Source organism: Dipodomys merriami, unplaced genomic scaffold (assembly GCF_024711535.1).
Source record: "Dipodomys merriami isolate MVZ:Mamm:240054 unplaced genomic scaffold, mDipMer1.0.p SCAF_1659, whole genome shotgun sequence".
NCBI lineage: Eukaryota > Metazoa > Chordata > Mammalia > Rodentia > Heteromyidae > Dipodomys > Dipodomys merriami.
This window is the reverse complement of record NW_027203003.1, coordinates 1-13,508: the sequence shown is the minus strand read 5'-3', so window position 1 is coordinate 13,508 and position 13,508 is coordinate 1. Positions and strand designations below refer to the sequence as shown.

The 13,508-nt window shown below is 33.8% G+C and overlaps 1 protein-coding gene across 1 annotated transcript; it reads right to left on the bottom strand.

Annotated features, from left to right (window-relative positions):
- Nucleotides 1-10,599: 10,599 nt before the first annotated feature.
- LOC138828844 (neuroligin-1) lies at nucleotides 10,600-13,210 on the bottom strand. Its single transcript, XM_070024938.1, has 2 exons — nucleotides 12,409-13,210; nucleotides 10,600-11,626 (listed from the first exon to the last, which is right to left on the bottom strand). Exons 1-2 carry the CDS (start codon nucleotides 13,113-13,115, stop codon nucleotides 10,804-10,806), a joined length of 1,530 nt encoding a protein of 509 aa, XP_069881039.1. The 5' UTR covers nucleotides 13,116-13,210; the 3' UTR covers nucleotides 10,600-10,803.
- Nucleotides 13,211-13,508: the final 298 nt, after the last annotated feature.

The following is a 13,508-nucleotide window of genomic DNA, read 5'->3' as shown; positions in this document are numbered from 1 at the left end:
TCCTTTTTCCTTTCCCTTATATTTTTCATTTTTGAACTTTTCCATGTACTTCCCTTTAGATGTTCTAGGTAGCTTAAAGAATATTTTGGTTCTTGGTACTGACACAAAAATAGACCTGAAAACTAATGGAACAAACTAGAAGAGCCAGAACTATACTGAGTGCCATCAGATAGCTGATGAGTCAAAAATATATGTTGGAAAAAAACCAGCCTCTTGAACAAATGGTGTTCAGAAAACTGGACTTCCATATAGAGAAGACTGAAACTAGATCTCTGTCTCTTGCCTTGTACTAATACCAATTCAAAATGAATTAATGTAAGAATTGAAACCTTGAAACTACTACAGAAAGGAGAAAGGGACATGTTAGAACTTACTGGTTCCACATCTCTTTCCATTTAATCTTCATTGACATTATTACTTGTTTTACTGATGTTCTTTCTTGAGTTATATTAAAATTGTTTAACTTTCCCAATAATAGTTTATATGCTTATTTTTATAAATTGTATTATATTTCTAATGTTCTTTAATTTCTAGCTTCCAAAGGTTTTTAAACACTGTCCAGCTATTGTTTCTTCTTCTACTGTTTGTTCTGGTTGACTTTAAATATGTGCAATTTTCTACTTATTCTTTGATGAAGATGAGGGAGGGGGAAGAAACAAAGATGTTGTTTGCCAAACATTTTATTTAACCACTTAATTTTTCTTGTGGACTTCTCATTTCATCACAGATTTATACACTTATTTAAAATCTCATTAACTTGTATTTATTGCAAATATCCATTTTATTATGTGATTTCTGTCATTTAAAAATTGTATAACCTGATGTATTGGTACTTTAAGTTTCTTTCCCTTATGATTTATGTAGTCTTAATGTTTTACTTAATAAATTTGTTCCTATTTTACAGACCATTTTTATATGTCTTAAAATATTTGAAATGGGCTTATCATGTGCATATTTTAATTTCATCTAGGATTATGTCATATAGCATATGAGTTGAGGAATGATTTCTCTTTGTCCAGATAAATCTGTTTTTAGCTGACTTGGCTTGTACACTTCTCTTGCATATACCAATTTCCTCTTTCTTTACAGGTCTGCTTACAAGTTTTCTGTTCATCTCTATTTCTCTGTCTCTCTGAATTAATGCCATATTCTTTGAATAACAATAGCTTTGTAGTAATGACTACTCATTCTCTAGCTGTAGAGAAATTGGCTGTTCTTTATTGTAGATATTTCAAACAAATGCTATTGCAATTTAAATTTACAGAAAAATTTCAGGGTTATTTACTGCTATATTCTCCATAAAGATGATATATATCATCTTTACATTTCCAGATAAATTTTAAAAAGAATATGAACATGTAATAGCTTCCATATACATACACAGACACTATGCATTTGAGTATTTTGTATATTTTGCATATGGATAGAATTTTTGGGGAAAAAACATTTGTAAATTCATAGCCATAAGTATCTCTGGGAAGAGACACTTGGTTTGGAATCTGAAGTGAAAAAGATGTTTACTTTTCACTCTAAAATATTTTATTTTATGCGTGCAGTTTCTTTTTCTTCCTTCCTTCTTTCCTTCCTCCTTTCCTTTCTTGTTTCTTTCCTTCTCTTTGGGTACTGTGGATTGAACCCTTGACCTCTACATACAAAGCAAGCACTTTACTGCTGAGCTACCCTCTTAACTCCTACTTTTTCTATTCAGCAATAGTATTTGGTAAATACACTTTAATGGCCTAAACCACAGGTTTAGGTGAGTGTTATGAAAATTCTTTTCCTGTTACATCTTCCATGGTTTAATATGAAGCACCCAAAATACAAGGCCTGAACAGAGAGAATCTAGCAAATGGATAACACCTTTTTTTTTTTTTTTACTACAGACACTTATGGTATCACTAGCATACTTCAAATAAAGCTAAGTAGTTTCTGCAATACATGTGATTATGTCTCTTTTGCTACGTGTTTAGACAAAGGAAAGATTAATCAATTGATTACTAGTGATGCGGGAACTATGTCTCTGTTAATCAAGTACTTTATCATACAGAATAGATTTGTAATTTTTTTCTTAGTTGTAGGGTTTGAACTTGGGGGCTGCGGACTGTCCCTGGGCTCTTCTGCTCAAGGCTAGTATTCTACCGCTGGAGCCACAGCACCACTTCCGGTTTTCTGGTGGTTAATTGGAGATAAGTGTTTCACGGACTTTCTTGTTCCAGCTAGTTTCAACAGTGACCCTTAGATATCAGCCTCTTGTGTAGCTAGGATTCCAGATATAAGCCACTAACTCCTGGCTCTGTAATACTTTTTTTTTTTTTTTTAAAGAATGTGTTAGAGAATAAGCCTATCAAAAGTATTCATGAATTGAGCATGGGAGTAGTGGTTATTGTGTGTCACAAAGAACTGAGAACATATTGATGGCCTTTCTCAGCAATGGTTGTCAGTAAATGTCAGCTATTTCTTGTTTCACTATCCTAGCTACTCTGTGCATTGCTATTCTAACGCTAGAATTTTCTCATCCATATAATTTGGCATTATATATTTTGCTAAAGACTTAGGTGAAGGCAGAAGAAATATTTATCACCTTTTTCAATTTAATCTGACAGAGGTCAAACGATCTTTATAAACTGGAGCAATGTGCTGAATGTAATGAGGTAGAATCCTGAGAATGAGGACTATCTTCAAATGATCAAGGGTCAGATAAAGGAAGAATCTGATTCATAGCAGGATAATGTAGAAAATTTAAGGAGTGACAACAGAGATTAAATCTCCATCTGAATTACCAATGATCTACAATCAGAAAAGAAGATATCATTACTAATACTTAGGTTAAAATGTCATTTCTACAATGTCTAAATTGGTGCTCCATTGGTTAGAATTCATTTATACTTAAGTGTTTATCATGGTCAATCCTAAATCTTATATTTCCTATGAAATATCATTTTCAGAACTATTTGAAGAATACTGAATAAAATGTTAAAACGTTTCATTTACTTTATGTTAGAAGAAGGGACAACCAATGAAACAGTGATACTCACTGGACATTATGTTGGAAATGAACTTCATAACTTGCAGGGGTGTGGGAAAGGGAAAATGAGGGTGGAGTTAACACTGTTCAAAAAGAAATGCACTCATTACCTTACTTATGCAACTGTAACCCCTCTGTACATCACCTTTATACCAACATTTTAAAAAAAAGTAACAGGAATTTTGCTTTGAGGAGAAATTGACTCATGGAAGTAAGGTAGTTGTTTTCAAATAGGTAAAAGGATGTCACATGATGGAGATTTTATAATGATTAAAAGAGAAATATCACAATGACTCAATAGGAGGACAAAATTCTGAAAAGTCTGAAATCAGTTGTTTTAAAATTCCAGAGACATGATGATAAGATCACCGATAAGATTCATAAGTACAAACTGGGACTAAGAAGGAGGATTACGGATTCTTTAAGATGTTGAATGAGATGGACTTTCAGTTGTACACTTTACATTCTATTATTTATTTTGTCATAGTATAATATGGCTTCACGTTTGGCCACGTTTATCAGAAGAGATTACTTCCCTCTATCTTGATTGGCAGACTGGCTGGACAGATTTAAACAAATATTGAGGTGAGCTCAATAAATGCAATTTCATGTTTAAAATTGTATTTTATGGCATATAAAATGGGTAAAGCAAGAGGTGACACAATTTTCTCTAGTAAGTAGTACAGAAAATGACCTGAATCAATGCAGGTGTTTGAAGTTATTTCAAGCATGGCAGTAGTTGTTAGTGGATGATTTATCTGTTGGACTATGTATCCAACAACTAAATACTTTGACACATGGTGGACACCATTTGCTGAAAGAATGAATGACTAATTCTAAGCTAATCCTCATGACACCAGTTAGATCACCTCTCTTGACATTCCTTCTGAGTTGTGTGCCCTTGATAGTGGCATGAATAGCAATGAGAGAGTTCTGTAATGATATCAGCAACATCTCATTGAGAAGATCCCTGTTGAACAAAAGGCAGCTCTGAGAGCAAAGTTACAATTTTTAGGGGATTTGAAACCTTTTAACCAGAAATTAGAGGCAAATCTTCAAGCCTGTGACGGTAGGCAATACTTACAATTATGACATTTCACTGGGAAATACTTCTTTCATATGAACATTTACAGAATATCTTTGGGGCTTTCTTTGGATATCAGAAAAAAAAGCATTCTGTAAGCTCTAAGGAACCATAAAAACAATAAAAATCGTAATCATATCACACAACATCAAATTCTATTGTACACTTAGATACATTTGTGGACAGAAGCCCTTACAAAGTAATTAATTTATTTGGTACCAAAAGCTCAGTGCAGCCACAAATTCCTTCACAACAGTCCAATTCCTTTCTTCAACAATTTGGATGTATTGATCTTTGAGCCATGTATGAGAGAAATTCTATGATGCCCTTTTTTCTCTGTATTCTCATTTTGCATTATACAGATGAAAGAGAACCATACTTCAGACAGTATTATCTCCAAAGATCATTGCTTATTAGTACAATACTAGAAATGCATATATTTAACTTTATGTTTCCAGTGATACAATTTAACTGATATTTAGATTGATTGAGTTTGCTATTGCTGTCTAAATGTTATAAATCTTGCTATTTAAGGACAATTTATTTATAATTTAAGTGCTTTCCCTTTATAAACATCATACATCTTTATTTCTTAAAAAATAGCTAGTTTGAGGAAATAGACATTAATTTAAAATTAAGTGATTTACCCCTCATTTCCTTCCCCTACCCAATCTTCTTTCTCTTTCCTCCTTTTTTCATTCTTCTTTATGACAGACTCTGTTTAAATTCTGAAAGTCTTTTCTCTAAAATTTTTGTTGCATTCATTAAATAGTTAAACAGTCCATACGCTATAATCTTCCCCTCAAATCTGCACTCACTACATGTGTGAACAATACAAAGAAGTTATAAGAGCTCATTTATCTGAGAAATGTTTTCATGAGCATCAAAGACAAAAAATCATTTCTGATTTAAAATTAGTCAACAAAGCTTGGAAAACATTGTAATATTTATTCATGATAAATGCATTTTTAGCGAGAGCCATCGATGTCCAAAATACCATCTGAGTCATGACATCCCAATGGCCTTATTAAAAAAAAAAACCATGATACATGACGTATTAAATTGCTAAAAGATATGGGAGTGGAAAAAGGATGAATTAATAACACTAAAATCTGTTTGAGCACCCCATCTGTTTATAGATATCAACACTGGAAAATGATATTAAAAAATGATCCCTTTGTTTTAACTTCAGCTGCTGAGTTTTTGTCTTGAGCCTATAAATTTTTTAAGTTTTGATTGTTATCATTTATTTTAATATAAAACTGCCAGTACTTTGGCTTAATTTTTTAAAAGGGCTAAATTCTTTCACATCTCTACACAATTAGGAAGGTATGTAATGCCACTTGTAATATATGGATCTAAAAGAGACATCATAAATATTCAATAAATTATATGCATATAGGGTACAATATGGCATAGAATAAGTGAACAGAAAAATTAATTTGTGTGTAATTTATTCTTATTCCTAATAGCTACAGACATCTAAATTAAGTTTACTTATTGGAAAAAATTCTAATTTGTTAGAGTTATATGTTTTTATTCTTCAGTGAGAGGTCTAATAACTCATTTTTCGAAAATACACTTCATTCTTTCCAAAGACTCATTTAGTTCCGTTTTATATCATACAAATTTCAAATAAAAGAATCTTTAAATAACATTCTCCTATTAGATTTGATAACTAATTATCCCATTTCACCTTTCAAATCAAAGTTTTAGAATAATTATAAATGATAAATTTTAGAAATTAAAATCCAAGAGAAAAGACACTTAAACCCTGTACATGGCTATTCTAATCTGTATATTTTGAGCCTGCATACAAATATGGTAAAGTTCCAAATTAAAACCAAATCACAGCAAGTATGATATTAGAATCAAGTTGGCTACTGGCTCTTTCTCCTCTATTCCTTTCTTCCCTTCCCTTCCCTTCCCTTCCCTTCCCTTCCCTTCCCTTCCCTTCCCTTCCCTTCCCTTCCCTTCCCTTCCCTTCCCTCCCTCCTTCCCTCCCTCCCTCCCTCCCTCCCTCCCTCCCTCCCTCCCTCTCTCGGTTCCTTCCTTCCTTCCTTCCTTCCTTCCTTCCTTCCTTCCTTCCTTCCTTCCTTCCTTCTATTTCTTCTTTTCTTTCTTGTTTCTTTCCTTCTTTTTCTCCTTCCATCCTCTTCCCTTCTTCCCTCCCTCTTTCTCTCCCTCCCTCTCTTTCCTTCCTGTCTTTCTTCCCTTCCCTCCCTCTTTCCTTCCTTTCTTCCTTCCCTCCTTCCTTCCCTCCCTCGCTCCCACCCTAACTTCCTTCCTTCCTTCCTTCCTTCCTTCCTTCCTTCCTTCCTTCCTTCCTTCCTTCCTTCCTTCCTTTCTTCTTTCATTCCTTCCTTCCTTGCTTTCCTATTATGCTGGTCAGTTCTACTTCTGGTTAATTTGAGATCAAGAACATTCTTGTCTGGGTTGGCTTCAAATCTCAATCCTCAGATCTCAGCCTCTTGGGTAACTAGGATTTCAGATTTCAGGCATGAACCACTGGTGCCTGAATGCTGATAATTTTTTGAGCAGACCTCAGATTCAAGTTCAATGTGCACATTGATCCCATATCAAGCACAAGTCAGGTAGAAGCCTATTAGAAACATCCTTTTAGTTTATCGACTAAACAGCACTAAAACAATTGTTGTAACAGTAAAGCTTGGCAAGCTAATTAAATGAATGATAACAAAATCTCAGCAGGGAAGTGTCCATTAATTGAATTTATTTGGGAGCATGTTTTCACAAGTATAACCAAATTATCTAATTTTCTATAACAACTAATTAGTAGAGAAGAAGGAAATGCCAGTACTATAAGCCAATTACTGATGAAAACAAAATTACTAACACCAAAAGCCTGCCATGATGTTTGACAGCTTTCCTATACATTCAATTAATCATTTTTTCCTTTGAAAATATGTCAGAGGAAGTCACCGAAGGAAAAAAATCCTACTATTTTGTATGTGGAATTGTTTTTAAATCAATAATATTTGTCCCTCCATTACCCTTTTTTGAGAGTAGTATGTATATCAGTAAGAGTGTGACAGAAGATGAATTCATGTATCATAGGTGTAATGACTGAGTTCTAACACTTCCATATCAAAATTATTGTCTTCTCATTTTCTTCCTTAATATAGTACATGGTCTCTGGTATTTAAAAATATTTGTCATTGTTTTCAGGTTTGAAGATCAAAGAATTCTGTATTAAAGCATGTTTTTCATCAATCTTCAAATCTGAAATGAGGCAGGAAATAAATATATTCACAGGTTTTCTGTTTTGACTTAAACAGTATCAATGAATTGGATATTTGTTATGATTGAGCAAATCAGATTCCCATATGCATAAAATGTTAATGATAAAATTTAACTGTAGAAGTCAATGAGATACTCTTTAATGTTCACATGTTCAATATAAATTTAAAATTATAAAATCTATCACTAATATCTTTAACCTCTTAATGTGAAATAAGTTTACTCTGGATACACATTTGACAACAATATTATGGAAAAGTAAAATGATGGAATCAAGATCATTTTAGCTTAATTTATATGAATTCTAAGCAGTCTTGCTTAGTTTCAATTTAATATGAGTCACTAAACCCTGGATAAATAAATAACAACAAAATATTATTTTAGTCTTATGACTTACTTTTATCCTAAGGAAATTTGTATCTAAATTAACTAAATTAACTAAAATTGAATCATAATGTGCAACAATATTCTAGATTTAAAAATTACTGAGCTTTTAAAACAATTTTACTGCTCTGTTTAATGTGGGACATCATTTTTCATTGTGAAAACTAGAAAATAGTACTAGAAAATCAGTACTCAAATTTAGTTTGACTGTATGACTTGAGAAGAGTACTAAAATCTAACTGCTTTGTCTCCCACACAAAGTTATTACCATCTTCAATTAGAGAGAAGAACAAACAGGTTCCTTACAAAAGCTCCCTAAATTAATATAAAGCAGGTATCAGTTGTGTTATTACATAGGTAGATTGATAGAAAAATAGAAAGCAATCAGTGGGCAAGTAGAAATACAAACACCAGTAATAGAGAATGGTTTTGCCCAGTGTGGTAATGCATATGAAAACATTCACTTATATATTTTTTTGGCTTGTGGTGGACCTTCTATTTCTGATTTTTATCCTTGCTTAATCATTATAGTGAAAGATAGTTTTTTGATTAAACAATATTTCAGATGCTAACACAATTCTTTTTATGGGTTTACATTAGCTGTTCACAATCTGAAAACAACCACATTAGGCAAAAAAGATGGTGCTTGTAGACAGCTCTGGATTTTGAAGACTTTGCTTCTAGCCAAGAGTTTTATTTGGAATTATAAATCAATATCTACATTTTATTGATACTTAATAATTAGAAGAAGAAATTATAATCAAAGAAATTCCTTGATCTTTTACTATCAGTCTCGCTCAGCGTTTTTAAATTCTCTTAGAAGGATAAATTTGTAATCCACACTTTATAAGAGCTTCATTACCCTTATATTTTGAAGCCACACATTTGTATTTCATGAGATATTGTTCATTTACTTCCAATAGACCTTTAGCATTTCACTTAACATTTCTAAGTGAAAACAATTGGCAACTCATTTTTATAACACTTTTACATAAGGGGTATTCAAAAATACAAAGCTACCATTTGTCTCAGAGTGCTTGGAGTTACAAATTCATAATGTTAAAGTTTCAAGAGTTACAATTCAGATGAAACTTGCTTTTAAATACATGGTTGTATTTTCAGTAGAAGTTACCTACATGTATGTCTTCAAAAACCTGACTGGTCTAGAAAAGTGAGTCCTTAAGACAGTCATGTTTTCTTTTGATTTTGTTATTTAAAAAAAAAAGACAAAACAGCAATAAACATTTTAGCTCTTTAATGAGCAAAGATCATGTCTCTTAGCACTTGACTAATAGTCATTATCCAGATTATCTTTATTTCACGCAATGACCAATGGCATGGTCAAGATGTACAAAGTTGTTTCCATCAAGTAGTATACAATTTTTTTCTTTTGTATAATAAGCTTTCATTCTTGAAAAAGAGTAACTGAAAAGAAAGGTTTCTGTTACTGCAGTTAGTTTGTCAGAGAAAGTTCTTTGCATTATCTTACAAACTATCAAAATTGCTAGTCATCTGAAAAAATGTAAAAAAAAACCACATAACTTTAGTCTAATAGAAATATAGTACAGGTAAGAGAGAAAGTATTTATCAGGATGTGCTCTTTAAGTCCATCTCAATTTTTTTAATATAAATGTACATCTGATTACATATACAAACATCTGGAAAGGTCTGTGATATACTGATATTACTGGTAAACATCAGGAGGATAAAGAGCTTCCTGTGGTCTTAGAATATTTAATTGAAATCACACGTAAGTGTAAGACTAACTTCCACCAGGTGTTGACGTCCTAGTTTCTGTATCTATGTTGTACTCTACTGAGATTGCGTGAATAGATTCCAGTGAATGAACCTCAGTGAGAGAGGTAAGGGATGTGAAGGGGGACATAACTTTGTACTGAATTAGAAGCCATAAACATTTTGTCATGCAATATGAGTAAATCAATTTAATAAGAACTGTAATCTGAGTGGTAATAAGGGACATCCTCCTATGATTAAGAAAAAACTGTTTTGATACACTCATTGACACATTTCACCCTACCATAATTCAGAGTAACAAAAGTCACAACAAATTAGAGATCCCGTAACATGTATCCAATTAGCATTGTATTTCTAGAAATTATTATTTTGATGGCAAAGAAAAGAACAATAAAAACACAAGATTTTTTCCCCTCTAGGATTCATATCAGCAAGTATTCACCACTATGCCTAAAGTTTCTTGAAATACCTTTAATAACTAATTCCTTCTATTATTGAGACTATCACAAATTATTTTATTATAATTACTTTTGCCCCTTAAAATCTTCTTTAGGTTCTGCCAATTGATGGAGGAAGCTTCTATTAAAAACTCCAATGGGATGAGAACAATTTTAATTACGGCTTAATCAGCAGCACAGCCACCAAGCATATAAATTATCATGCACATCGTGCTAAAAATATCCAGTCTCCTTTATGCCCACAACTTTATACTGACAGCACTTATGTGATATGTTGTACCTGCCAGTCTTTAGACTTCTTTGTTTTACTGGCAAATTTCAGCATGAGCCTCAGCTAAGGCCACTAACAGCATTGGTGCCTTGTGTGTACTTATCCAAATATGTAAATATGGTCTACACAATAAAACGGCTCCAAATAAAAACAGATGAAAATTATCTGACATTCCATTGGGGTGTCCCTTATGCATATTCATAGTTTTTTAATTTTAATTTTTATATTTCAGACATAGTTCTTTCCTGTTTGGTGTTCCACATGCCTAATTCCATTACGTAACTGAAATCTTCAAAAAAAATAATTCTTGAATGTGAATGTGGAAGTATCATTCAGAACAATTGCTTTACGCAATTGAAATTTGTAAAGTTTAAGCTCTTTGTGTATATATGTATATATATATACAATTCATTTTTTTCAAAACCCCCAAAGTTGTTGATATGTATATTCACACAATATTCCTCCTTATTTAAATAGTGAGAGTCTTGTAGGTTGAGAGCCAAGGAATCTTCAGTTAGCTTTTGCTGCAGTCCATCCAAAAAAAAAAAAGTTTGTTTCTCCTATCTGGCTATACCCTGGTTGTTGAATGTGAATGGGGGTGGGGGTGAGGATGGGGCAGGGTGTTGTTCTGTCCTCCAGTGAATGTATTGAATGTGTGTAAGGGTTGGATTCCCGGTATCGTGTTGGGAATCATAGTAATAGTGTTAGGTGTCATTAAGGGAACATCATCAGGAGACCTCCTCATAGCTAGTGTGTAATCTGGCGGGCAGGCGGTCCGCAGAACCACCTCATGTGGATGGATTGACTCACATTCATGATCCAAATCAGTGTGCTTCATTTGGAGGGACATGATCTCTTCTTCTTGTGCGTGGGTCAGGTCATTGGTGGTGGTACGCTGCGGGCTGCACCTCCTGTGCACATCGTGTCTCCTTTTATCCTTTTTGTAGTACAGGGCTGCAAAGGCTAGGATGTTCAGAAAGAGTAAAGACGCCCCGACTGCAATGGTGACGCTCAGCTCCGTTGAGTAGTCCCTTTGATCCACTGAAAATGGACTTGGTTGTTGCTTGGGATCGTCCTGCTTTGTAGTGGGAAAGGCCGATGTGACCGGTATGGAATTCTTCCTTGTTGGTCTGAGAGTGATGTCAGTTGATGGCACTTTAGTTGTTGTCGAGGTATACTGAGAAATGTCATTGAGATTATGGAGATGAGGTACCAGCTCCAACCACAGATTGACCTTGTTGGCTCTGTAATGCTCTTTCACTCTTGGTTTTAATCCAATATGGAGATACAGTTGGTCTTTCTGAGAATATCTGGTCCATGCTACTTCTTCAAAGCGATTGGGTTTGGTGTGGATGAATTTTGTGTCTTGAGGGACTGGTTGATTTGGGTCGCTAAGAAAGAAAAAGAAGAAATTATGAGAACACAACAATTATTCTATTTTTTATTGTCAAAAATACTACCAAGTTAGTATCTAATTGAAGAGGTAACTTAGTAAGATTTTAGATATTAACTTGGCTCAATTTAGAAATTAAAATGTCCTAACAGGCAGATTAATAGATGATAACAGAAGACAAAAAAAGTTCCATATTCTTATTCTTTGCTTATATAGAGATGGACTACTATCAACTTGAAGGCTTTAAAAGAGTTATTTCAGTAGATACATGTGTGTATGTGTATGATTTGTCTGATAGGTCACCTACATAAAAAAGCATGAAAGAGTAAAAAGTACTTATAATTTCTAACAGATGAAGACTTGATTCCTGGTGCTACTACATATCAAACATAAATACCTGTTTGAACCTCTCAGAAACTCATATCCCTTCTATATAAAATGAAATTAATATTATCTGACTTGACTACCTCTGAAGGTAGTTGGGTGGATAAAAAGGGAATTATGAACTGAAAACTACTATGAAACAATAAGAAGTCTTGTGTAACTAAAAAAAACCCCAAAATTACATTTATCAACTAATACAATAGGAACATAAACTTTCTTACTAAACATCTAAAAAGCAAAACCTAATAAAGCAACAGCTACTTGACACATTGCAATATAGAATAGTTTTATAAATCTATTAAGTTATTTGGGGGGGGTAAATACGTATTGCATTAAAATATTCAAAGCATCATTTTGTAAAAGAATTAGAGCAAACTTCATTGTGTAGGTACGTACCCAGTTTTAGCAAAATTTGTCCAGTATGTCATTACAACTGCACTCAGCATCACATCATTTTTGGAGAAATTGCAAGGAAATAACTCTGTAGGGCCAATCATGGGGATTCCCAATACATAGGGAACCTCATCTCCATGGGCAGCATCAGCCCAGGCTGGAACCTGATCTGTTTGGCAATGATGGTAAAAGGCATAGAAGTATGTGGGTGAACCAAAGTTTGAGTGAAGATCTGCAGTAGCTACAGCAGGTGCCACCCATTGATGGTCTGTAAACAAAGCCAGTAAGGTCTTCCTTCTGGTTTCTGGGTTATGGCGGTCGGCCCAGTCAGTATACATGAATTTAATAGTTTCTCTCAAAACATCTTTGCCTTCGGGGTATCCGTATAAGTTATCAACAAAATTAGAAACAGCAAAGTCGAAGTCACTAGCTGATATACCATCATCACTATCTACGATATTTTCAACAAATTTTAACCCTTCCCCTTGGTTAACTCCTAACATGATATCATAGTTGAGAAACTCTCCTTGTTCCATTAGGATCTGAGGGTCATCTGGTATGACATCACCGTCAATCACAGGCCCAAAGGCTATGTGGTAACGGGCTGGTTGAATATCTTGATCAATGAGTTCTTTGTAAGGCTTCTTCTGGAGGCATTCCACTAATTCTACTGTGTCTGAAACATTGCAGCCAACTTTGGTGGCCAACATTCTAGCATATTTTGCTGGCTGGAAACTAACAGCCCAGCTGGAAAGCGCTGTTCCACTTTGAGCTATTGCTCGTTGAAAAAGTCCTATGGGAAAATCAACAAAGAGTTTCAGATGATCTTTGAAGAACATTGTGGTAAAAAAAATAACATCTGATATTTTAGACATGTATATAAAAACCCAGGTACATTTCAAGAAACAGAGACTTTTTTTTTTGCCTAAGAAAAGGTAAACAAGGTCATTCCCAGGGTATAATGAATCAGAAAGGTAGATCTATGTCTTGTACTTTTGAGTCGCACCTGCTTGAAGTCTAAGGTTTGCAGTCTCAAAGAGGCTGGAAGTGAAAAGAGAAGAAGTTGTGAGTGCTAGAGATAAAAATAGCTCCAAGAAATTTCC

Excerpts from the sequence above, each read along its gene's own strand:
- LOC138828844 (XM_070024938.1), bottom strand. The coding sequence starts at position 13,115 with ATGTTGGCCACCAAAGTTGGCTGCAATGTTTCAGACACAGTAGAATTA. Across the intron at positions 11,627-12,408 it reads ACAAATTTTGCTAAAACTGG|CGACCCAAATCAACCAGTCC; the intron begins GTACGTACCTAC and ends TTTCTTTCTTAG.